The sequence below is a fragment of the Halichoeres trimaculatus genome, unplaced genomic scaffold, assembly GCF_033239565.1.
Source record: "Halichoeres trimaculatus isolate MK-OKI-2021-1 unplaced genomic scaffold, fHalTri1.1 fHalTri1_scaffold_12, whole genome shotgun sequence".
NCBI classification, from domain to species: domain Eukaryota; kingdom Metazoa; phylum Chordata; class Actinopteri; order Labriformes; family Labridae; genus Halichoeres; species Halichoeres trimaculatus.
Genome location: NW_027437190.1, coordinates 13882456 through 13909824, shown reverse-complemented (window position 1 = coordinate 13909824; position 27369 = coordinate 13882456). Strand labels below are relative to the sequence as shown.

General features: G+C 43.3%; 1 protein-coding gene across 1 annotated transcript in view; it reads left to right on the top strand.

Moving 5' to 3' along the window:
* The first annotated feature begins 5645 nt into the window (after window positions 1–5645).
* The window catches only part of efna4 (ephrin A4), a 41335-nt gene continuing 19611 nt past the window's right edge, over window positions 5646–27369 (top strand). The window contains exon 1 of the mRNA XM_074683860.1: window positions 5646–6210. Within this exon, the coding sequence (XP_074539961.1) occupies window positions 5960–6210 (251 nt within the window). The 5' untranslated portion in view covers window positions 5646–5959. The remainder of the gene's footprint in view (window positions 6211–27369) is intronic.

Below are 27369 nucleotides of genomic sequence, written 5' to 3'. Positions count from 1 at the left end.
ACACAGAGAAAGACAGGTGGAGAGGAGGGTGAGTGAAGGGGAGGAAAAATAGGGAGATGGGGGTAAGAAAGTATGGTAAAAAGCATTCAATAAACTGTCTCTATAGTAACCAAGATGTAATTTGCTTGGTGAGAAAAGGAAAAAAGACAGAGATTCAGGGGGAGTGATGGAGAGGGGAAAAGCAAAAGCATTTACCATCACTGCTTGAGTCCAGAGCTGTAATTACGGAACTGAGACGCAGCGAGCAAGAGAGAGAAAGGGGGTGGAAAAGAGCAGGAGGGAAGAGGAAAAAAAGGCTGTACACAATGTGCTTTTTTACTAAAAGAAAAGGTGAGGCTGAACAAAACACACAAGTAAAGTGATGACCCCTCAAAATTGGCACTGTTGCTAATAAGTGTAGTAGGCGGCACAGAGAAAAAAAAAGTAAATAAGCAGCTCCAGAAGGAAGAAAATCTAGTGGAGGACAGAAAGAAAAAGTTGTTTAAGAGGTGCCTTTTTAAGCCCGTGTGTGCGAGGGAGGGAGTGCATTTGTTTATGGAGCCATCAAAGACAGAACATCGTAATGGTCCTGACTGATTTTTATGAGAAATAAAACAAACGACGTGAACAATCAGCTCTCCAAGTTTTAGAGTCCTGAGAAATAAACAAAGAGAGGTAAGAGGAGGAGTGAAAAGGGAGTGAGGAGAGAGGAGAGTGACAGGTAAATACGACATATCTTACAAGAGGCAGGAGCTCTCAAAAGACGAGTGATAGACAGGATGAGATGTGCTGCAACATGCAGGCCGATCAAAACAGTGAGACACCAAAAACATCAGGCAACAGAGGAACGGGCCAGTCCCTGTTTGCTGGTCTATGTGTGTGTGTGTTGTACTACAGGAAAAGCAGAGTGGTATAGGGAGAGGAGTGTGACGTGCTGTGTGTGAGTATGTGTGCTGTGAGTGTATATTTTTGTGTATGGTAGTGATTACAGCTCTGGCGAGTGGCTGGTGTCAGCCTGTATATGTGGAGATAACAGGATTTAGAGGCTACTGACACTCCTGTACTACAGAAGAGGGAGAGGGAACAAGTGATGCTATGAAGAGACATGGAGAAGAAGGGGGAACAACAAGAAAACCGAAAAAGAAAAAACACTTGGAGAGATATCCAGATTTTGAAATGACAATTGGGAAATATCATTATAATAGCACATGTAAACTTCATGTACTGTGACTACAAGAACCCAGAACATGAAAAATTGAACATTCATGGTCATTGACATGTTCCACACTGGAAAAACTGAAATCTTATCAAGTGATTTTGCCTTATTTTGAGGAAAAATTGTCTTTTTAGACTTAATCTGCGCCACATTTACCTGAACAGTCTGGAACAATGTCTTGTTTCAAACTATTTAAAGACAAAAATGAGGCATGAATTGCTTGTAACAAGTTTTTAAAAAATCTACCAATGGAACAAGAGAAGTTACCTGTATTGAGACGCTATTCTAGTTTCAAGCAAATTTTCGAGCAACTTTCCTTGTTCCATTGGCAGATTTTTTTTACTCGTTTCAAATAATTCAGACCTCATTTTTGTCTTTAAATAACTTGAAACAAGACATATTTTGCAAGACTGACCAGTTGTGTGTGGCTCATTTCAAGTATAACAAGACAATTTTACTTAGAAGTAGACAAAAACCCTTGATAAGATTTAGGGTTTTTTTGCAGTGCAGAGTTGTTCACATGCCTCTGACAGAGTAAGGTTTTCAGAGAGGGGGTGGGCTTGAGTCTTACAATTCAAGACATGAAACCAAAAGTGTGCTACAAAAGCCGCAGTGGTCCAATCCAGTGTCCACCCTGAAGCCAGGAAACTCACAAGAACTTCAATGGCAACTAGGGATGGGTACCGAATTAGGTACTTTTATAGGTACCGACCAAATTCTGTCAAAAGTACTGGGTACCGATTCATGTAAAATCAAAAGGTACCATGTTTATGTACCTGAATGCATCCTTGTGACTGTGAGGGAGTGGAAGAGAAGGTGATTTTCCATGCTGGACATGAACACAGCATTACAGGTTTATATATTGAAGAATAAATATGTTTTTAAATTAAAAAGAATTTACATTTTATTATTGAACAAATTAATATTGGTACTCAACATACACACACAAAAGAACCGAAAACTGGTACCGTTGAGTACCAATATTGATTGCCAGGTATTGGGAATCATATCGTACCGTATTGTTTCAAATGTGAAAGGTACCCATTCCTAATGGCAAAAGTGCAGGGTGCGAGAGTGTGGTTGACCTTGAGATAGTATTAATACGAGAAATGGGACAAACTTTGATGACATCACAATGCTTGGAAAGATTTATACATAAATAAAGATCTTGAGTACGAAGTTGTGCTAAAGTACAGTGTTAATAGTTTCCACCAAGCAGTCAAAAGTTGGACAGATTTGTGTCAACATTTAACACAAAAACAAAAGTTCTCAGATTTTAGAATAAATGACATAATAAGACATAAAAGAGGCCAAAAAGTCGCATTATTGTGTCACAAAACTCAGAAATAAGAATGTCTGTAAGCTCACAGGAAGTGTTTTTTATTTGGCTTTGTGAAGTCTATTTTGGAGAGCTCACAAACGTGATGATGTGACTGTGGTTATGGTACGCACACTAACCAGGAATGTGCTTCTGGTCTGTGAGTCAGTGAGTTCAGAGTTTACTACTGGGCAAGACGTTTACGACAAAGTGGCGTACAAAAACAACAAAGGCCAAAGCTGTGTGTAAACTGACGCATGTGCAGACACCTTTTCCTTTCTTGTCTTGAAATCGATTCTTCTCCTCCAATCTTTGATGTTTTTATTCATCCTGCCATGTTTGCTGTCCCTCCAGGCTTGCCCTGGTCACACGATGTGAATTTCATTACTTTGCTCACTTGCTTTTGTAGAATATTCCAGAATATCTCCAACTGCAGTTTCATATTCTCCCACTTCTTGCTGAAATTCACAGCGGGGAATGGCTGAAAAGTCCTGCAAGAAGTCTGGGTGAAAATCCCAGCTGTTTGTATGTGTACACGCTGCCCACATCAAACATTTTGGGACTTTTTCAGGTTTTTTTTCTTCCAAGTGTTAACAGCATTAATAAAATTACCGAATGCATTAAGGGTAAAAGAGGTCATTGCCTGCTATGCTTTAGCTTTTGCAACCAGATCTCATCGGACTTGGACATCCAAAGGGGACTTCAGCACCAAACTCCTCAACTTTCATCAAAACACCCAAAGCAGGAATATGTTTCGGATGGATGGTCTCTGTCCACAGAGCCCCAGAGAGATGAAGAATCTATTCGAAGAATCAGGAACCAGGAAAAATGTTCTGGAGGCTTACTTCACGCCTGGACACCTTTTTTTGTAACCTGTACAAACTTATGAAGGAAAAATTAAACAGCTGAACCCTTTGTTCCTTCACACACACACAGATCTGAAATAAGCATGTTAACTGATGAAAATGTCACCATTCAAACCCAGAGCAAAATGGCAGAAATAATTTCTGACTTTTAACACATGACAGAAAACTGGAGAAAATCAATATGGCCTGGACTTTGGGTTGACATTTTCATGAATCATTTTTAGCTCCATTTGAGTTGCTTTAAAAGCTCCAAAATCCTTTTTTCTCTATCAGCCTCTTAGCCCACAGTGAGGCATGAGGTCTTACACGGATTCACTTTTTTTTCTCAAGTTAGGCAGTTATGAAAATCAAAATCTCTGGTGAAGAAAACAGCATATTACTGTTTAAATAAATAAGCATTTAGGGCTAGTTTTTTAAAAATATGTGAGACTGTTGTGATGCTATTTGCTTACATTGATAAGCCAGTTGTAGTTTTTTTTTTTTAGAGTTTTTGTGTGCTTTTTTTTCCAATTGAAGGTAAATAAAAGGGAGTTAAGTTAAGATTTTGTGGAATTACAGAGAATGTTTGCTGAAATAAATTGCGCCAAGAGATGGGGGAAAACATATTTGAGCCATAATGAGAAGATCAATGTGAGGAAAGATTAGGATGGATGATGGATAGAAGGGAAGGAAAAAAAAGAGGAAAAAGATTCAGGAAAGACTGCTGATAATGATGGATAGCAGACACACAGGAGGTGAAACAAATATACAAGAGAAGAGGAGGAAGATTTGGAGGGTAAGAGGATGATGGGACCTGTAAAGTTTGTGAGCTGAAAAACACATTTCCAACGAGTATGAGCGAAATAGATGGAGCTGTCTTATTTTAGTGAACGTTTAGATTTGTGCTCACATGAGCTGAATATAAGCAGTTTTCTCTACAGACCAATCTAAGTCAAGAGGGGGAACTGGTCAATTTATAGAGGGAGACAGAAGAGTTCGCTGCAGAATACCTAAACTGTTTTAATCTGTAGACAATTCTAAATTGAAAGTTTATGACCTTTTTTAGAGAAAAAGAGACCAAGTGGAATTAATTTTCCCAAAGTATTATTAACCGCCGGCACTTACAAAATTTGTTAGGGACTGTCTGGTGTTACAGATCAATCACAATGAAGGAGAGAAGGGGGAGAACCCCACAGAGTGAGCAGCTCCTCTGTGCTCCGCTCGATGTCTGCAGAGGGAGAGCTAGCTCGCTGGGGACAAATTAGCCACACAGGAGCACCGAGGCATCATGGGAAATTAATGATCAGGACCTCCAGGAAGTGAGCTAATGAGTCTTGGTAGTGCCACACGCAGATGTAGAACTTGAACCACGCACACACTCGATTAAAGACAGGGGAAAAGCATGACAGGGAAGGGGGTCCTTCAGGAGGGAAATAGCCAAATGTGTGGCACAAGCAGGCTATCAGTGTGGCTTTGTCTGCATGAGTGATAGTGCTGGAGCAACAGCAGAGCAAGTGAGTGATCTCACACACACACACACACACACACACACACACACACACACACACACACACACACACACACACACACACACATTTAAGCCCACACACATTCTTAGGGAATCAGATAATTAGAAAGGACCACCAGTGGCTTTCGCCCATGGAGGCATAGTGATTACTGTCGCTACATCCTCCCCTGGGGCGGCTGACAACAAGCAAAGAATTAATACTGATAAACACACACACACAAACACACACACACTTCCCATAGACAAGTGTAAATGCTCTAAATATGGACTTTGTGGACACTTAGTGCGTGTCACAAGAGTTGAGTGGCTTACTCCTTTTTGAAAACCTTGCATGATGGGTACCTGAACGCCTCACTTAACCCTACGTTGCCCTTCATTTGGATTCAGTACCTACAACTTGAAAGGTCAAAATGGAAGATTACATGGAAATAACAGTTTGCTAAAACAAGGCTGCTAAAAACCACTTCTTTGCCCTAGTGCCCTGGAGCAAAACACTAAAACAATTAGCTGAAGATGTGTTTGAGCCAGGGTTTATATAAATTTAACTGCTCAGCTCCTCATCAGTCAGGCTATTAGAGGGGAAAAGAGGACAGATGGTCCCAGGCTCTGCTGAAAACTGGAACAGTGACAGACGGTCTCCCCACACCAGTCGGCGCACCTCACAAGGATTTAACTTCGCACCACACATCACCACACCCTTGACAGCTGATTGGCTCAAAGTTTGCCGGGCACCGCCCTCTGCTGAGCGGACCCGCCCTTCCAGTACTCCGCAGCCTGTTGCTGCCAAACCAGCTGGCAGTTTCAATTGATAGTCTGACCCATAACTGAAGGCTACACTCGAACCCGTGACCTCTGCTCTCAAATTTAGCCTCTTTCTTTTTTTGGTTTGTATTTTTCAGTTTATAAACCCAAAGTTATTATGCGGACTGTGGACAAACACCCAGGAATCTTCCACTCTGGAGGTCCACACCTTCCTCCCTGCAGCCTGTGATTTAACCCTCTTTAGCGACTTTACCTTTTTGACATCATGCGAGACTTTTTCAGCAGATAGCGCAGAAGTTGGACTCTTGTTCATGAGTGGGTATATCCACGGGCTGGAAAAGTTGTTCACGCGCTCTTCCTCTCTTCCTTGTCGGGTCTCCTCACCTGATTTGCACGTTACACTCTGTGCACGCGCGCACAGCCTCACCTCGGGCCCTGCGGCGGTCAGGATGTGGACCCCGGGGAATCTGCCTGCCTGGAAAGCAATGATCTTCCTCTGTAACATCATCTCTGCTGCTGTGGCAAAGAGACACATCGTGTACTGGAATTCTACAAACACGAGGTGAGGAAACACTGGGCGCGCAGTGATGCTCCTGTCCACTCTAAAAGTATTTTGTCTCAGGCTACTTCACATTGAAAAGGGGGCTTCATTTGAGAGGGTTAAAATCAGTTCATGTGATCTTACTTTGCATACAACAGACTTTGCCGGTCTGAACTTGCTCTGCCTTCTCATTGCACAACTACCACAATAATTCCTCCTAAATGAGTCAGGCTTTAGTCTGCTGGAAGAATCTCTGCTATGCTGCAGATCACGTCCTCGTGCTCTTAATTGAAGAGGGGTGCAGAGCAGGTGTGATTATCTCAAACCTGAACCAACCCCAGAGCTATCAGACGGGTTTCTTACTGTTGACTTAGTGAGCTGAACTGAACTGTGAGGATACAGTGATTCATTTAAGACAGTGTGGCCAGATGTCACCCTCCAGTGCAGGTAGTTATCTTTATCACTGTGACTAACCCTGGCTTTCACCTGTCCGAGGCTGATAATGCTACATGCAGCGTGTCAGAAGTGAGGGTTTCTACTCTGAGTAGTGTCCTAGATCCTGCTCTGAGCACACAGGTGCGCATTAAAGGCTAAAGAGTGGCTGGATGTAAGATAATATGTAGTTAGGTAATAGGATGGTGTGTATGTTTGTCAGTGTGTGTATGTGTGTGTAATGGGTTGATAGGGGCCATTAGCAAGGCAGAGTCAGGCTCACCTGCTGATCCAGGTGTTCCAGTCTGCTAAATTGAAGGGCTGTGGTTCAGGACCTGCAGGGCCAGTAAGGCTACTCCCCAAAATAACACATCCACCATTCCCTCACCAGTTATTTAGAGACTCTCGCTCTCCTCCAGGCCCTAATTCCCTCAACGGTCTTTAAGATGGATGACCTTCCGTCTTAATAGCCGCTGGCCACAGAGACCTCTTCCTAAATCACAGATTCACTTGTGTTTTACATTTCTGGATGCACAAATTGTGGCAAAAATATGACTCCTGGGAGGAATAATTTCCCCGGAGACTCCTTTGTCAGGTCTGCAGGACTCATCCTGTACTCAAGTCAGCCGAGGTTATGCTCAGTGTGCCCAGGCGGGTAAAACCCTGTCCTGTAATTGGGATCCAACAGAAATGTGTTGTGGAGGAACGCCGTGAGGATTAGGAAGCACCTTCTTGTCCCCCAGAGATTCAAGGATGAATGGTCACAGCCTGTGGCAGAGCCACACAGTCGGCTGCAACACCACACAATCACAATGCCATCAGCATCACGGCGCAGTGGTAACCCACTGTGGCAGAGAATCACTCTCATCAGCAACACCACCCAATCACAAAGCTATCAACAGAGCCATGATGTTGCACCCGGTGCACAATCCCCTGGGTTTACTGCTAGGACTCTCTTTCCTTCTCCTCTCTCCTCTCTCCTCTCCTTTCCTCTCCTCTCCTCTCCTCTCCTCTTCTTAGTCTTCATTACCTCCCTTGTTACATCCTCCTCTCCTTTTCATTTTTTCTCCTCCACACTCGTCCACCCCTTCAGCCCCTTTATCTCTCACAGCTCCCTCCTGCCCAGCGATGGATATTGGCGGTGTGATTAGTTGAGCTTCAGTCATTTTCCCATACCATATTTTGTATTAGCTGCTGGCCAGCCAGCCAGGTTGTCCTGAGGCCTGTAAATGTAGCCTGGCTGAGGAAGAGAGACTCAGGGAGGAGAGAGGAAGGCTTTTGTTGGCTTAGTGCTGCAGTGGAGTGTCCAAGAATCTGCTCATCACAAGTGGTACAGAAGGCACTCAAAATTACCAGGAAACAAAACACATGTATCTTTTGTTATAATGTTTAAAATGTTGTTTAACAAAGTGAGAGGCTTTTGGATCATTTCTTGAAGCAACATTGATAAAATAAATTATGTGCACAATAGCTCTTACAGCTTTTATGTGAAATTGGCCCAAATAAATATCAGACTTCTGTTCCCTTTGGCTGTGTAGAGCAATTAGCATCTTTCAGCTAGCACTTTTGGTCTGACAGCTAGCAAATTAACCCTTTTTTTTTTTTTTTTTTTAGTCACAGAGTTGTCTGCTTGTGTGGTATTTAGCTTCAAAGCTAGATTGAGCTTTAGGAGTTTATGGAGTACCATACAGGACAAATATTAGAGCGTGAACTTTTGATTTTAAAACTTGAGGTTGTCAGAAACATACAAATTCATGCTAATGTTGCTCTGACAAGCTTAGTCTACTTTATGCTGCTGTTAGCTTATTGTCTGCCAGCGCCACATGATACAGACTGTTCCTTTATTGAAGATTCCAAAAAATCAATTTATTTAGGTTTTAATGCTTTAAACTAACTGAAACATGTTAACACAACCTCTTTTATTTCTACCCGCTCTGCTCGTTTCTGACCATGTAAATGTTGGATATGTAGCACCTTACTCTTGTCACTGTTAAATTAGCCAGAGTAGCGTAAGAGACAGTGGAGCTAGCTGTAGGTACACTTGTTAAATGAAAGGTCTTGCTCATATGTAACACAACTGTAGCTGGTGAGAAAACAGTTTCCCCTTAATACAAAGACTGAAGACATTCTCTTGCCATCACCTTTCCTTCGACATCTAGATTTATGGTTTTTAATGAAGCGGGGGCAGTGAAGTGGAGACTGAAGGGCCTTGTTGCTCTGTTCTTTCCCGGCTTATATGGCTGTAACAAAGGCTCAGCGAAACACTTTAACTGGCACACATTTAGCACCCTCCAGATTGAAAAATGGGGCTTTGAAATGAAAGTGATAGACTGACTGCAGGGTCAGCGTCGAACATGGTAGAATCAGATACGCAGGTCTCTTTCTCCTTGCGAGGCTCAAGTGGTTCGATTGCCCTCTTTTATGATTTTATGAACAGAGTTTACGATCGTTCTCAGTTTTATTACAACGTTTCTCTCAGAGCGATAGCTCCTTATTAGAAGAGAAATTATTTTTTACTTCCTGGAGCAGTTAAAGGTTAGTAAAATATTATAACCAGAGGGCTCTGAACTTGAGTATGTGTTTTTGTGTGTGTGCTGACAGTAGACCTCAGCGCTTCCTTGAGTAGCTCGCTCAGGCTAGTTTATAGGTGTATTAAGCCCCCTCTTTGTACCACCGTGTGCTTTAAAACCTGTTGGACCAACTAAGTTGACTTGCCAGATTTGCTGATCCAACAGTGTCTGCTCCTTGTGCTTCATTCATCCTCATAAATTCACTCAGGAGGTGTCAAAAAGTTTACTCAGAGCTCCAAAACTTTACGGATTGAATTACCTCTCTTTTTTTTCTGCAAGAGATGACTTGAAGGAGGCTTTTACGGTCTATATAAGGGCTGCTCACACACCTCTAACAAGAATAAATGTCACCCAAAGCTGCACCTTAAATAAGCTACTCCATTTCCCTGTCCCTTGACTTACCCTTGTTCTTGGCTCACACCTCTAATACTGCTCTCCTCTCTTATCCGACATGGCAGGAGGCAGACTTGTTGCAACAGTTCCTCTGGATCTGGATCAAACTTGAGACTCCTGCTTCCTGACTCCTCTTGTTTTTCTCTTTCTCGCAGAACAGTGGATTAGCCGGGTGTTAATAACAGATTTGAGAATTTACATGGCGCTATAATGCACAATAGGAGTATTATAACCAATTTCTCTTACCTGTTTATCTCTCTTGCTCACACTTGTACGCTTTCAGCAAGTTTGGACACACATTTAAAACAAACCCCAGCCCAGTCCAAACCCTGCTGAACTCTCCCTCTCCCCCTTTCTTTCTCTCCGTCTCTCCCCCCTTTTTCTGGCAAAGGTTTAAGCCGAGCTCCAAGCCAGTGGGGCATGTTTAAACGGTGCGTGAGGAGATGAATATTTGTATTGGTTTTCTGTATCTTTATTGAAAGCAGCCCTCATAAGTCTTCCGTGTAATCTCCACTCTGTTTATGCATCATTTCCCTCCGTGTGCACTCATGAATGATCTAGTTTAAATACCAAGGTAAATCACGTTGTGCATGCCACACCTTCTCTCTCACACACACACACTTGGAGACACACATGCAGTGTACAGTAAAGTGAAAGCAGACAGCGTTCGTAATGGTGCCTTGTCATGACGATGATTGCACACCCAGACTGATTTCTGTTTTTATATCTTTTTATTATTTCTCCTCCAGCAGCCAGCGTGTCTGCAGCTCTTCCTCCACTGTGGTGTGTGTGTGTGTGTGTGTGTGTGTGTGTGTGCATGCAAATGAATATTTTTCTCGCACTGTCTGCTATCTCTCCTCTGTGCGTCTGTCTCTGTACTAATCTCTGTCTTCCCCTGGTAAATGATTAACATGGAGAACCTGGCTGAACTATAATCAACAAACCCACAGTGAGGTAATTACCACTTTATTCCCTGTCCTGCTAACAAAGCAGTCTCTCCCCTTCTCTCCCTCCTCACCCATTCCTCTCCCTCCTCACCCTCCTCATCTGTCATCACAGTGTCAGTGTCTCTCTCCCTTTTCTGTGTCAACGCCTATTGTCTCACTCGCTGCGGCGCTGTGTCCCTGTGTGTAGATCCTGAGATGTGTTTGTTTGCTGATTGTGTACCTTATCTGTCTTTGTAAATGTGCTTTGTCTGTTTGTTTGTGCTATTGAGTGTATTATCTGGAGGGCAAACTGTGGATGAGTTAACTGTGTGTACACTTGAGCTTCTTCATCACTGTCGGAAAACAATGCCGGGCAGTGATTTTGCTGATTTTTGCGCTTGTGCATTGACACTCGAGGACTTTGTTGCCGGTTGAAGTTGATTTTTGGAGGGACAATGGCTCTGTGAGGTGTATGTGTGTGTGTATGTGTGTGTGTGGAAGTGACCTGCTGCTTTGCGTAAAAAGGAACTCTTTGTTTCCTTGAGAAAAGATGGGAGGGTGATAAATTTCACTTCTGGGAAAAACAAAACCCAGAAATGTAGCTGGGTACACAACACTCCAAGATTTGATTCATTTGTGACCTCACACATGATTCATGCTAGTTTTCTTTTCTTTTTTCCTTTGTTTTTTTGTGATTTTTTTTCTTCCGCTCACATCGAGTTGTAGTGAAAGTGCCTTTGACTGGAAAAAAAAACTAAATTCCGGCCAGCGGTGGAAGTGGCTGTGAGAACATTTACCAACCACTGTGCTGGCCTCCTGCCTAAATAGGTCATTGTTTTGTTTCCACTCATGAGTTGATTTTAGGTGTGACTGAAGTGTTGGAGGGAGAAAGGCGTTGTTGTTGCCTTTGGATGCTGTGGGTTTTTAAAGGAGGGGTGTGCAGATAAAAGATTATGAGTAAGAATAGGCTCAAGTTACTGACACTGCCTCCTTTTTTATTTCAGTTATCCTTCATTTTGTAAGACAACTTAAAAGCAGCGCAACAAATTCCTCTTTATCACTGAATTAAAAGCAGAGATGCACAAACACAGGGAGACGTGTGCACACTGTGCTGGAAATGAGTTTTGGTTCGAGGCCTAGCAGCAGTCAGGATGTCTGTATTAAAATGGATCAGATAGTCACAGTGCGGCTCGGAGCAGACACGGTGAACAAGCATGAAAGGACGGCCGCTCTCTCCTCCTGGTCAGGATATTTAGTCAATCGATACCAATTTAACACCCAGATATTATCATCAGCTTCTCGCATTATCGCTAGACTGCATATGGACCCGTCTCTTTCCCAATTTCTCTCTCCCCATCGCTGCTGCCCTGTTTGCCTGTGTACACACATACATCAATATTAAGCTGCATTAAGCTGTAATAAGTTGTATTGTGTGAATGTCTCCGAGTGAGGTGGAACAGCTGTGGAAGGGAATGGGGTTCAATGTCGTGTCATCTGCCGCTTGCTTGGCACAGCCCGGCCTGGCTCTGGCACAAAATGGCCGCTGTGTGGTATGTGTGTGAAGAGGGCGGCTATGGTGGCGAAGGGCTCCGAGCGGGAGCACTTTCATTCATCCATTCACGGCACACAATGAGCTGGCATTGTTGAAAGTGTCAAGCCAACTGTGTATTCCTCTGACATGCAAAACAACAATTAAATTGTGGCGTGAGAATATGTAAACTCCAAATTGTGGGAAAGGCTTTCAATTTAAGCTCGATCAAAACAACGCAATCTGCCAAAAGAGTTTCAAACAAACACACACACACCTGTGCATACACAAAAAAACAGGCAGACACACACTCTCAAGTACATATAACCTCACACAATGCTCTTCCACTCAGCTCAGAAATCCTGCCAAGAGGCAACCTGGGAATTCCCTGAGACAGAAATTGAATTAGTATTGACCCAGCCGGAGCAGAAGGCTAGAGCAGAAACCTGGATTATTGTACCATACAAGACCCGGGCTGTCAGGAGGCGACTGAGACATGTTTGCCATCTTACCCCAAGCCTGCAAAGACACTTATGGACTGCTGCTCCAAAACAGACTTTTAATGTCTTTGCGATCACATGGATGAAGTTAGACACTGGAATGCTGCACCAAGTGCTTGAATAGGAATATAAACGTCTATTTTTAACTTTTAATTTAAATGAACTTATGAGGAGTTTGTGCCGTTTTACTGCTTTAATGCTCTGCAGACACATAAAGAATGTGATGGCAGCTGCACATCTTGTGTTCACAAGTCGTGCTCAAGAGAGTCAACAAAAGAGTCCATATGAGTGGCATATGCTTCATTAAAGCTCCTGTGTGGTGCTTTTGTTTTCTTTAAGTGTTTGTGCCACCTGTGGACAAAGCTGAATCTTACATCCCATCTCATTTTGTGTTATAGAAACTTGCAGATGTGTCAGTATTTGAGAATTTTTGCCTGGGAAAATGTTTTAAAAAGGTGATATCCATGGCACTTTATATGACACCTACCCCCTGCCATAGTTTTCAACTTTAAAAAATACTTTTGTATGAACAGTCAGTCTGCTGATGATGGTCTTGTTTGCTTTTCTCAGTCATGAGTAGCCATCAGTATTATCTCCAATTGTTTCATAACCTGTTGAAAACTCCTCACAGGAGCTTTAAGTATGTACGGCTATTAGCATTAGCCAAAAACAACATGCAGCTGTTTTTAACTAGAACTCACAGTGTTATTACTCTAGTTTGAAAATGTCTCATGAGAAGTTAATGTGAATAGCACGGGTGTACCTCTACAGGCATCCTGCCACGGAAAGGGATGCTGATGGATAAAAAGTGCTCTGCTTTCAAATTAAATCATACAAATTAGATTACAGGGCTGCACTTACAGGAGGAAATGAGAAATTCCCTGAGTAGAAAAAGGAGAAAAATAAAAAGACACTGCAACATAGTTTGCAAGCAGAGGTGGTCAACTTTGAGCAAGCTAGCTAGCTAGTTAGCTCATGAGGCTTCATTAAAGTGCAAATGTTTCTTGATAGCACCTCCTGTGTGATAAAACAGTTGTGTTTATACACTTACTCTACCTTTAATTCACAGAAAATATGTACATTTTGAAGTGTTTACCATTAGGTATTATGCTTATCAGATTTATCTTTCAGGACATCAAGAGGAAACTGTTTTTGTCATCAGTGTCTCTTGAAAAATGTATATTGTATTCTGTGATTTCCAGACGAGATGGATCACGTGACCGTTAATTTTTTGCATCTGCTGTTTGATTTTTTTTGGAGACTTTTCCACAGTGGAACAAAAACTAATATTATTTTGGCATTGCCTCCCAGAAGAATGGCAGCACAGCTCACTTTCCAGCCCCCCAGTGATGTGAAACACTCACATTCCTCTCCTCTGTTTCATTTTGGGCTGGCATACCACACACACACTCACACATTCAATAACACCGCATATGAATACACGCACTCTCCCTCTGAGCTTGCTTTCCCCCCCGTCAGCCCCCCAGAGATTGTAAAAACATTAGACCTGCAGTGGAGGGAGTGAGGGATGGAGAATGCGTTAAGGAGAGGATGGTGGTGGGGAAGGAGTCAACAGATTTCAACTCCCAAAACAGCCCAGGAAGCCCCCCAGGGATGGAGGGATGAGGTGAGAGGGAGAGGGAAGAAAGGATGTCAGCAGGTATTACTATCACTGTCACGAGCAGGCGTGAGGAGTACCCCTCAGCCCACCCCTCCCTCCCTCTCTCTTTGCCCCTCCCACTACACAAACACATGCACTCTGATGCTGTACAGGTGTGGTATAGACACACACACTCACACACACGCACACACACACACACTCACTGCTACGTGGACTCAGGGGAGAGCCCCAGTAGGAATCACACCACATTTATAACTGACAGACACTTTTTCCTGTTGTGTGTGTGTGTGTGTGCACACTTGTGAGGTTATGCATATCACACAGTGACAGCCGTAAAAATATGAATGCAGTTTGGTATCTAATGCTAACTCAAAATTTGTGAGTGTTATTTTTTTTTGATGACTCAGCAAACTCTGTGTATGGTTTTTCATTAGGGGTGGGGACAACATTTCAGTACAGCGGGATATTGTCATTCTCACCGGTACAAGTTCAGATTTTGCATCGCTGGCACCACAGAAATCAAAACTTGAATTCAGAACTTATTCTGCACCCCAAACAGATTTCCACCCAGATTGGGCTCAATGCCTCACAACTTTTTGACTTTGTGCTGGCTCCAGCAACAGAAATCATGCTTTTCGTCTCTTAGGAGCACAGTTTCATCTTCAGATGACCAGAAATCAAGATAAATTATCTTGCTTACTTAATAATATTGGGAAAAAAATTATTTTGCAACATTTTAGTTTCCGGCAATGTATTTATTGCGATATTTTCTCAAGTTTGCCGCTTAACTCTATTCAGCTAAATTCTCCTAACAAAAAAACAGACTCTCACCTCACTACCCCTGTCTCTCTCTGCCTCTGTGAACACAATGTATGTTAGCAAAGAGTTTTAATCATGTTGATATCTGTTAATTACTAATATTGATTTATAATATTTCCTGCAAGTGACTGTTCCCACGTCAGGTGAAACAGAGATTCCATCTGTTAAGTTTCCATCCGTGACCAAATAATATTTAAAGGGATGCTTATTAAATATGAGCAGATGTGCAGTGGCTCACAAATTTGTCCTTCTTCCCTTTTTTGCCAGTATCGCGATGACGATACTGAAACGATATAATGTGCAGCCCATGGGGATGGCTACCTGTCTCATTTGAAACAATAGAATACTGATGCCAGGTACCTGGAAATCAGTATTGGTACTCAACAGTACCAGTTATTTGGTACATTTTTTTGCATTTATATGGTTAAGAAATATAAATTTGTTAAACAGTAAAAAAAATTTTTTTCAATTTAACATATTTATTCCTAAATATATAACCTTGCAATGCTGTGCCTATGTCCAGCATAGAAAACGACCTACTCTTCGACTCCCTCACAGTCACAATGATGCACTAAACATAGTACGTTTCGATTTAATGTAAATCCGTACCCAGTACTTTTGACTGAAGTCAGTCAGTACCCATAAAAGTACAGAATTCAGTACCCATCCGTAGAAGCCTTACTTGCTTATCTAATCTTAATTAACCAGTGATGGAGGATTTTGCATCGTGACATTCTCATAGGAGATCCTATTGTATTTTGAATTTATCAAACATATATCAGTCGTGTTATTAAAGCATGGAATATCCTAAGCCAAAACGAGCCAAAAAAGTTCCTGACCAAGACCCTTTCAAGAATACTTTCCTAATCCCAGGGGCGAAATTTGGTAATGTGTTGGCTAATGTATGAATGCTAACATATGGTTTCTGAGTGCATGTGTGCCAGTTTAAGAGTTAACTATGTACACTGTCTATGCATACACATGATGCATAATTTGATATCAATACCTGTACAAAAAAGGCAAAATATGAATGGAATCTGGTCGCTATTTACACCGGAAACGTGTGCCCTCAGATTTTGTGGGTATAAAGTGAAATCAGGATGCACAGTTAATGTCTGTGTCTGTGTGTGTGAGTGTGATATCCTTACTGGTGTAAAAATGGCTGAAATATGAATGGAATGTGGTTTCCACTTCTCCAAACATTCCTGCACTCAGATTTTTGAGTCCTTCTGAAAGATGATGAGATATGGTTCAGGGTGTGTTGTGTGTGTGTGTGTGTGTGTGTGTGTGTGTGTGTGCCAGCGTACTTAATGTGTAATTTTTTTGTCGCAATAACCAGTACCACATGATTTTTCAGCTGTGGCGTAACGTGCAGCTTGAGCTCTGTCTCCTGATATTCTCACCGCTGTTTCTCTCTCTGCTTCCTTGTTCTTTGTGCCCCTGTTGCTCCATTTCTCTCAATATTTTGTTCAATCAGTTCTTTGATCAATCTGCAGTTGTGCTGTAAGTTCAGTGGTGCGTCCAACCTGTACTTGTAAGCTTTTTTCACTGTTTCATAACTTGCAGGAAATACGACTCAGTGATCAGACATGGAGATAAGTACTCTGCAAACAATAACCCTTCACTGCCCTGAGGTTAGACTAATCTAAAAAGTCTTAGTCATTCATTTTAAAAGTGTAAAACTGCACATTTTTGAGACACTGTCATTCTTTAAGTGAGTTGCCTCCTGTTTCTGTCCAAAACTGTTTTGTCATTTTCATCAGAAGTGATCAGATGGCTGTAATTCTCAGTCAGAGAGCATCCAGAGGAGCGCTGGTGTTTTTTCTGCTGAATGAAAGAGGAGGGGGGGTAGCCTCGTCCCAAATCTCCATAGCTGTGGCCTTGTAGCAGCAGAACTCATGAATCTCATTGCTCTCTTATTCAGCTGAAAATGGAGTTCTTGTACGCAGCGCGCTTCCCAAAACAGTGCAGCAGACGCTCCGTGTTTATGATTGTGGAATTAATCTGCGTTCTGTCCTTAAAATACACCCGGTGACAAACGCCTAGTCATGAAAGTCAGAAAATCCCTTACTCGCTGCGTTTTTCAACATTAAAGGAGGTCCCCTGATGGATTTTTCTGCGAGAACAGAAGAGCTGTGTTGTTTTAAATGAAAGCACAACCTAAACAAGTGGCTGTGTGATTTACTCTGGTATTTGTGCCGCTACAAGATTGAACACTGTACCTTGTGCGTGTTAATCTTGTAATTTTGGGTCACAGTGGTTCATTACTTAAAGTGGCGGCCAGTCATCTTTAATCCTAAATTAATCAGTTAATCCCGATCCAGTGTCAGGCTGTTGTTATCCCCTGTGTGAGACCGCCGTCTGCACAGCTACTCCTGACCCTCGCCACTTCCTTCCTTTTTGCTCCTCAACCCCTCCTCCTGCTCTTTCCTTCTTATTGTGGCTGAACACTTCACCGGTGTTGTGGAACTCAACTGGTCTTTTCTAAGAAACTCAGGGGCATCTGGCCTTGAGGTAGAGAGTGGCTTCTACTTATATCAGCCCAAAAGTTGAAAGCATGAATTTGATTTCACAGGCTGTACAGAAGAGTCATAAATTGGAGATGTGTCTAGCTTAAACTAACATATATTCAGCCGGCTGGAAGCCAAATGGAAGAGTTAAAAAAGAAAAATGTCAAAAATTTAATTTCTAGTCCCTTTGAGGTGAGTGTGATACTTCTTGTGTGAATATGTGAGTGTATGTGTGTGTGTGTGTGTGTGTGTGTGAGGGCGGGGTAGCCGGGTGGCTGTGCGTGACTAGAGCAGGACAAAGCTGGCTGCCTTGAGGGGGAATAAAGGGGACCTTCCATACCCCCCGATGCACCAACCGATATGAATCTTAACGGTTGTGACGGAGAAAGATGGAGATGGGGGAAAGAGAGGCATGGATCGCCTGTGAGTGTGTGTGCATGTGTGCATGTGTGTGTGTGTGTGAGTGTATGAGAGAGAGAGAGAGGCCAGTTTAGACTCCTGGGATTCCAAAGCAGTGACCGTGAAAGTGCTTAGATAAACAGAGAGGAAGACGGAGTGAGGGGAAGGAGGGGAGGGAAGGAGAAGTGGGTGAAATGGTGGTGCTGGAGGAGAGGACAAGAAGGTGTAGGCACACTGACAGGGGGAGGAAATGAGAGCAGTGAAGATGGGCTGAAAGAAAGCAGATGGGAGCGAAAACCAAGTGTAGAAGTTTTTTAAATAAGTTCACCAGGAGTCAGAGGGACTGAAAGGGGGCCAGCGGACTCTATTTACTCCTTACCTCTTGTGCCTCCCCAGTCTTTCCCCCTCCATCTTCTCCTTTCCTCTCCTTCACTCTGTTTAAATAATTCAGGCCTGTTGCCTGTATTAGAGCAGGTTTCCTTGACGTGTCTTAAGAGAGTGTGTCTGCAGGAGTGTGCGTTATCTCTGACTGGGCATTTCTCTGCTAACAACCACCAAATAATCAGGCACAGGAGAAGGAGTGCACCTGGGATACACAGTTCATGTTGCCTATCCAGCATTGACCTTCACATCACACACAGAGGGGGAGAAACAGAGTGTGAGAAAAAGAAAAGGAAGAGTGTCTACAGCATCAAAAGTGTGACCCACTTACTCCATGATGGATTCTCGAAGCCCAGGCTGATTTATCGGCTGCGTGTATTTGCTTTGTGAGCGCCCTTTTCACCACACTGAGGAGTGTATCTCAGCAAATGAGTGTGTGGTGTGTGTTTGAGAGGTGTTGCTCACCTGTGCTCCTTTAACCCACTTACACAGGTGGGGTCTTGGGACAGATGGCAGTAGTTACACTGAGACAACATAAGTCATCTGGGTTTTAAAGGTTTGTTAAAAATATATACATATTGAAAAAAATATGAACTATGTCTTAATTTAAAACCACTCTTTTTTTTTATCAAATTAAAAAACTTTTTTCCTTTTTTGTAAAGGTTGGTTTCATTTTTGTTCAGGTGCTTGTCTTCTATAAAAGCATAAAGTGCCAGTTTTTAAATTAAGTGAAAGCTCAAAAGCAATCCAACATTTTTGTCCAACACTGTTGGAAAATTGAAAAATTTCTGCAATTCAAAGGAATAATTCCCATATTTATGACACAAAACAGAGAATCTCCTGAATTTGGTATTGATAGAAGATGTTGAAGCAGTCTTTATGAATTAATTTCCTTGTCTGAACAATGGTTTGGTAATTTTTTAAAAGGATGACAAAATTTCCCACTTCCCGAAAACCCAAGGTGAAAAAATAAATCATTAATTTTCTTTTTTTTTCTTTTTTAATGGAATATGATGGATAAAAACAAGTGCAATTTTTAACAAGTTCAGTGTTCACAAAAAACATTTCCATATTTTTTATGCTTGAGAGTGTGAATAATTATTTAAAGATTATTTTTTTTGTACCTAATGTATTTTTTCCATTATGACGGCAGCTTCATTTTAAACCACGAGAACAGATTTGTTTTTGTTTTTTATTAGGACACACTTTTTATTGCGCTTTGGCAGAACCAACAGTTAAATGATTGCCCAGCTCCACCTCAACCATACATCATCCGTCCCGCTGGCGTGAACCCAACGTGACCACTTTAAGTGATGTTTACTTCAAAAGTTGACATCAATTTGTCCACACCCTCTGTTTAGCCCGACTTATCTGCTCTGACGCTGTGTGCAGAGCTTAAGGGCCCAAATGACTAAGTTGGTACATAAACATGAGACAAATGATGTTGACACAGCAGATCAGCTCAGCTGCCACTTTGTAGCGATGCACTCTGATAGATTTCATAGATAGCTCCAATCATGACTTCTTTGTGTGTGTGTGTGTGTGTGTGTGTGTGTGTGTGTGTGTCCACTGTCTGCCTCTGCAGCGTCTGAGCGTTGAGGTAGCGTCACTCTGTTCAGGTCTATGTATATGAGCCTGGCACCTGTACAGATCAGCCCTGTATTTACACTGCAGCTCCATTTAGACTGCAGAAACATGCAGAGCACTCATTACTCTGAGGTTTAGGCTGTCCGACAGTGGGATGCAGGAAAAAAAAAAGACGGATGGAGCGAAGGATGGATGGGTGGGGTGTTGGCTTGGCTCCAATCCCAGCTTCGGATTGGTTGTCGTCCTGGCAACGGCACGTCTGACCTTATTTACCCCCTCGCACACCCCCTCGCCGTACACGCTCGGCACATCTCTTTTTCCGAACACTTTTCTTCGTCACTTTTCACTGCTCAAGAGCTCAAACTCCTTCATGTTTCTCTTTTTTTTCCCTTGCTCTCCTCTTTGAAGTGTGGCCACCTCGATACATACGAGGTGAGGGTCATGTCAGGTAACACGTTTAGCTGCTGCCATGCTGGTGGTCATACTAAGGCAACATTTTGGCCCTGGAATATTTTTGGTCCAACAGAGAAAATATAAACGAGTCATAGACTGCAAGGCTGCAACTCTTGTCCATTTATATTGTGGTAATTTCATACCTCCCATGGAAAAGTCACTGGAAAGCTTATTTTAGGATCAGACTGGACCTCACATGGAGAGTGCTGCCTATGCATGACAGAGCTCTGCCACAATGGGAGATGATGGTTTCTGCAGACCTGCAGCCGTATCAAAACGCTTCAGATGGATTGGTTTCCATACTGATGGGTCCTGTGGGCCTGAATCGTGCAATTTTCCTCAGCTCTTGACGGCCAAAGCTATACATCCTGTTGTGCTGCTGAGTCCAACAGAATGGATAGAGGAGGACCTTTGCCATAACAGGCAGAAAATAGGGTCTGTCTTTACCTGAGGCTGAGAGGCTTTTCAGGGCGAGAAGCAGTCAGTGTGTGTTCTTGTGTGTGTATATCTGTGTTTTATCTGTCTGTAAACGGATGTGGATGTACGAGTTGGTCTGCTGATCGACACAATTTGATGAAACTGTGCCTGCTGGTCTCTCAACAGACCCTTCAAGGCAAAAGAGGTGCAACCAATCACTTTGCCCAGCTAACACACACACAATGAAATGACAATAAAAAGTTACATTGAGATTCTCTGACAATAGCAAAGGGTATCCCCATGGAGACTGTTGGAAAATGCATTTTAATGCAGTGTGCACATTCAGAACGAACATGTAAAGAAGAAAAGACCAAAGTGGATAGAGACAAAAGAGGGAAAAGAAAGAAGGATGAAAGTTCACATTTCATTCGCATATGGAGATTAGGAGTCATTGAAAAGACAACAAATGATTTGGTGCACAGAAGAGGTACACTTCCTACTGACCTTGACAGAAGCACACACACACACTCTTGCATTGGCATACCAAACAGGAAAGAGTGGATTCCCTTTCAAGCCTCTCTTTCCTCTCAGTGAGCAGCAGTTGATCACCACCTACAGCCTCAGTGTGATGACACTGACAATCCAAAGAGGTGGCGTCTGCACGGTCCAGAGGGATGCAAGGTTGGATTGGGGGTGGTAAGGGGATTTTTCAGCCAGCTGGGCAGGCGGGATGGGGAGGTAGGGGGGCCCCAGATGGTCAGAGGTGGGGGGTGAAGTCCTTGTTTGTGCGCGTTGAGGGGAGTAAGCACCAGGTTAGACACAACATTGGAGTTTGGGCTCAGGACTCAGCATGGCTTTGTGCGGGCGTGGAGGGGGGGTTGGACAGAAACAGAGGGGATGTCGTGGGGAGGGTTGTCCTGATTCTGCTTCATTTTGCATCCTCGCACGGAGAGAGATTAACTGGAGAGAGGAAACGGGGAACAAAAAGCCTTGAACCATGTAAAATCTTTGGAAAAGGTGGAGTATGAAGTAGATAAAGTCTCCCCTTTTGTCTCTGACAGATGGGTGAAGCCCAGCAGTTGTAAGATTCCTTTCATTCCCTCCTCTGAAGATGGGATAGCCTGTGGAGCAGGGGAACACCGAAACTTTGGAGACCTTGTGGAAATGTTCCCACTCTTTGGTTCAGCATTGTTCACTCTCCACTCCTGGACTGTCTTTGGGCTGTTTCTGCCACAAACTTCTCTCATACTTTCCCTCAGTCATTCCTCACAGTGGAGCACTGTTTTCCCATGAAACGTTTCCAAATCCAGCTTTCTTTCACCTGCAACACAAGTTCCAGTTTTCATTCTACACCATGAAATATAATGCTTTCAAGTTGGACTTTTTTCCCTGTTGGTTGCTAAACATAATCATCAAACTCTTCCAAAGTTAGATGGATTAAAAAAGTGTTTGGTTAGACTGCTGTTTTCCAAGAAAGTGGCCTCACAGAAATCATTAGTTTGTCTCTACAGAGACATTTTTGGGGAGGAAGGTTGGGAACATGATGAGCAGCACCGAACAGCAGGCTACTATTACTGGTGAGGTAACACACACAAAACTTCCAAAGGGCTCAGATTCTTTGCAACATTACTTCCCTGTGTCAGAGTTCAGTGGATGTGGCCTGTGTCAGTCTGTGGAAATTACACACCTACAGTGTTTTCACCTTCTAAAATTTTACGCCTTAAAACTTGCAGGCTGAACATTTCTTTGAGGCGACAGAAGTTCCTTCAGAAATTCCTTTTTGATTTACGAGCTACAAATATAGTCTTATCCAAAAGATCCAGACTGTAAGGTAACACAAGTGTAGATAAAGAATAAACTGAAACAGTTTGTTCCAGAGATCTTTGTGGTTATGGAGCCGTTCACACCCTGGCAGAGAAGACTTGAATGAGTTTTTGGACGGAGAATCAGGGCCTATGTCTATCAAAGGCATTTTTTGTGCTATTTATGCCACAAACACAGGAAAATACAGAGTTTTCTGTGGTGTCACCTCTTTTCTTGATGCTCTGCGTTGAAAATTTAGTTATGATTAGGGATGTCCTGATCAGATACACTGAACAGTACTGGGGCCCGATATGGCTATTTTTGAAGGATCGGATAGTAAAGGATTTTGTTATGTGATCGGGCCAGGTGCTCATGCGTTACCACTGCTGTAAATCAAACCATGTTGCAAACATGTCCGCTGTGTGGGACTACTTCTCTTTGGAAAGCAATGATCATAAAACAGCGTCTTGCAACATTTGTAAAGTGAAGGTACCAACAGGGCTCACTTTAATACAACAAATATGATTCATCATTCACAAATGAATCAACCTTTGGGGTACGGGATTTGTCAGAGAAAGATATTGGATTGGCAAAACATATCATGAAAATCAGATCGGATTGGAAGTCAAAAGATCCATATTGGTACATCCTTAATTAAGATGCAAAGCTTGATCAGTCAGTCATTTTTAGGGCCAAATACACCACTGAAAGCTTAGATAACAAAAATAAACCTGTGGCCTGGAGTGTCTCTCAATAAGAGCGCCGTCTCACTCTCAAGCCTGCCCAACCTTAAAGTTCGCTCCGTTTGGCCAGTGTGAGCACAAGCGAACCATGCTCATTAGGGCTGCAACGAATGGTTGACATAATCACCTCGTCGACTATAAATAATCAACGCAAATTTTAAAAGTCGACGCATGGTATTATTGTTACTATTGTTGTTGTCACATGGTGAAATTAAATACCAGGTGGTAAGCTCATTTGTAACTTCAGTTCACAGCATGAGGTGCTGTGAATTTAGATACTCATATGGGAAAAGATCACTAAGTTCATTTTTGAAAGAGAGGACATTTATCCAATGGAGCTCTCACTCATGCCACACCAGTAACACTCAGCGGGGAGGAGGGGCGGCGGGGTGCGCATGATCAAAGTGGAAGTAGCGCATGTAGAGAAACGAAACCTAACGCGTTGTTATGAAGAGCTGGGAGAGAGTAAAATGGGATCATACAGAGAGCAAAGCAAGCCCCAATGAGCAAATAAGCATCAGAAAACAAGACAAAAGTCACTAATAAGCGGTCTGTCCAACCAACACTGCGAACAATAACTTCATTTCCTTGTTACCTGCGTCATTCAGTTTGAGATTTAATTTGTCTTTTGTATTGTACTTATATTTTTATGTCATCATGAATGAAATAAAGACAAAAAAACAAATATGACACAGGGCTGACCAATCAGAGGCGAGAACCTAACTCTGGGTAAATGTAGTGAAAATGCAATACACAGGTTGAATTTTAAAGGTCTGCACTTTTTAAAGGCCAAATTAGGTTGAAACACAAAATAATCGTGATTAATCGACTAATCAAAAAATAACCAATAGATTAGTTGACATAAAAAATAGTCGTGAGTTGCAGCCCCATTGTTCATGCATGATTTACTTCTCCTCTTTGGCAAGCCAAAGAGGTGTGCTTCAGCACAGTACACTTCATGGACAATCACAGGCTCTCAGACATCACTGTGACCACTCATCTCAAAAACCTTTTTAAACAGTCTCGGGCGTGTTAGAGGGCTGTGTCGGACCAAAATGACTTCATTTAAGACAAAACAACACTTAAGTCGTATTAACATTCTCGGTGTGTTGTTGTGCTGACTCTGGACCGTGGGCCGTACTGTCCAGCGGTGGAACGGCACTTGTGCTTGAGTACGGCACAGGTTGAATTGCCAGCCTGACCACGGCCTGAGGGCCTGTGTGACTCAGTAGGAAGCTCTCTATGCTTAGTATCTGCTGTCATTTATTCTGGTGATTTATTCCGTTGTTGACACAACTAATAACCAACCTCTTCAGTGTAAAACAAAATGTCTTTGTCAATTTGTTTGTGAGCTTGTTCCAAAGTTTATCCCCTTGTGTTCTTTAAGAGTAGTGACTCACCTGTTGCCTATTTACCCGTCATCATGTGGTGGACCTCACCCGTCAAGTACATCTAAAATAAAAAATACCATTCTAGGAAGTCATCCTCCTTTTTTTTTTCTTCCAGTGTTCATTCAGCAGCTACTAGTGAGGCTTAAACTGTGTCATGCTATGCCCAGCCAAGGCCCAGAGACCACAGCGTGCTGTGCCCAGTCAGCAAAGTGACCAGAGTTAGGCTTGCCCCGCTGTGATTGGCTTCAGGAGAACTGAGGCCTTCCACTAAGCTTTTCAGCCTCCCGTCATCGCTGAAGGAGAATTTCTGCAGACTTTTACTGAGGGCTAGTTAGCAAACCATCACAGGCACGAGTGTGTATTAAAGCAGCACTATCCACTCTGTACATTAACCCAACTCCCCAGGGAGCTATAGTAAAGCGTAAGCAGTATATTTGCATTTTTTGGTTGTTGTAGAATATTTTCATCAACCTGTGTCTCTGTGCAATAGTTGCGTTTAGAGCCCTGGTGTATTCAGTATGCGCAGTGTGCAGCTGCTGTGCGTGATGGAGTATCTGCTCTGTATTCCTGAAGCTGTGTTGTGGGATTGTTGCTCCTTTAATTATTCTCTCATATTAAAGGATCAAAGGTCTCTGGCACAGTCAAGCCCCTGCATTTCATTATAAATCCACACATACACAAACTCACACACACACACACCAATATGCATGTGTGTGTATGTGCTTCTGCGTGCACGCTCTTGGACACATTGGGAGGACATCGGTTATGTTCAATTTTTGCATTTTGAATGGGATTTCCTGTAATCATAAAAGGATAAATGTTAGCCTTTTCAAGTCGTCCACTGAAGAGCGCAGCGTGTTATTTTTGATTCGGCTCCTCGGTGAGATTTTTCTTTATCAACCCAGAGCTTGCACCATTCTCAGAAGGGTGTCGCCGATCACCCCTCTGGCATGAGGGTTACAGCATGTTTGATTCTACTGAGCTACTTTCATGTCCAAATGCAAACGTGTGTGTGTGTGTGTGAGAGTGTGAGTGTGTGTGTTTGAGTGCGTGCGTGTGTCCTCTCCCCTCTGCTCCCTCACAGCACCAGACCAATCCTCTCCTCCGCTTCTAGATGATTCTCCCGCTGATAGGCTGCTCCAGCACTCCTCTTCTTTTACACCTAAAGCTCTCCAGTTCTCCCATGATGCCTCTGTGCTGTCACCACTCTGGGTGCTTGGTGGCTGGCGGGAGCAGGAGAGGGAGGATGCTGAGTGTAATTAGGGCGTACCTAGGCCGACCAGGGCCAGAAAAAGAGGGAGAGGCAGGGGAATGAAGTAAAAGAAGAGAAAAGGAAAGATGACAGTTTGACATCAGTGGAGCACATCGTCTCTGTAATTGCTGGCGTGCATATGGCACGGGGCCGAGGGGGAGGGGTTATGTTGGCGAGAGCGGAGTCAGAAATAGGTGGAGGAGCAGGAGGTGGTGCGCCTTCCAGGTTTGGGATGAGTGTGTGTCATCCAAAAGTGTGGAAAGATGGAGGAAGGTGAGGAGGAATGCAGGTTGGGGGGTGCTGCATGTTGACACAGGACACATCTATTATTACACACACACACATGAACACACACACTTCCACAGCTGGTGCACCTAAGAAAACATTTCTGTGCTTCGGAAAAGCATCGGAAAGCACCACAGGTAGTGCCAAGAAACCAGCTGCTGAGTGTGTGTGTGTGCATGCGCGTGCGTGTGTGTGTGTGTGTGTGTGTGCGCTAACTCAGGCTTATGCGCTTTTGTGTTCTCTTAACCAGACAATCGAGTGCCTTTGTTCGTCTGTAATTAGCACACGCAGGTAATAGAGCTATCCGACCTGGCCACACACACTCAGAAGCACACACTCTTACAGAGACATTCACAGAAAGGATATTGATCAGGGGAGTGTGTGTGTGTGTGTGTGTGTGTGTGGTGCTTGTGTCCTGAGCGAGCAATCCAGATCGATGGCGTCCTGTCCCGTTGATAGATTGCCAATTCTGCGCGCTAGCTATTGAGCAGGAAGCAGCTTTGGTGAAACCTGCCTCCAGGGTCTCACCTGCTTTTCACACACACACAGAAAGACACCCGCACACACACACACACACACACTCGCTTTTCCCTGCCTTTCTGCTCCATTATCTCAGTCAGAAACGTGCACCATCGCTCCAACATTCAGGCTCAAAGTTAACAGAAAGCGTGGATGTCTATTTCAGTTTTCCTCCCGGGCGGTTTCTTGTCATTTCTCCTCTCATTGCTCGCTCCATCCATCTTTGGACCACCTCAGTCTGCTGCTTCCTGTCAGGTCCCTCTGTTTCATTTCGTCACTTCTGTCTCCTCCTCCTCCTCCTCACCTGCTCTTCCTCTTATTTATTTATTTATTTATTTTTTCCTCTCCTTTCTGTCCACCTACTTAACTTCTGAGTACTCACACCGCCGGGCACCTCCCTCCTCTCTCTGCTCCACGCTCCTCCTCCCTCCCATGTTCCCCTTCACTGGCTCCCAGCACTCCCTTCTTCCTGCCTCTCCTCCGCTCTGTCACCCCTCTATAAAGACTCCCACTGATGGACCTGAACCTTCTGCCCGAGCCGCATTCTGCCCTTCATTCTTTTCTCCTCTCCTGCTCTCCACGTGAAGAGGAGTCCAATTAAAGCCCGTCTCCTCTCTTTCTTCCACTCCAGTGTTCCTCTCCTCAACATGT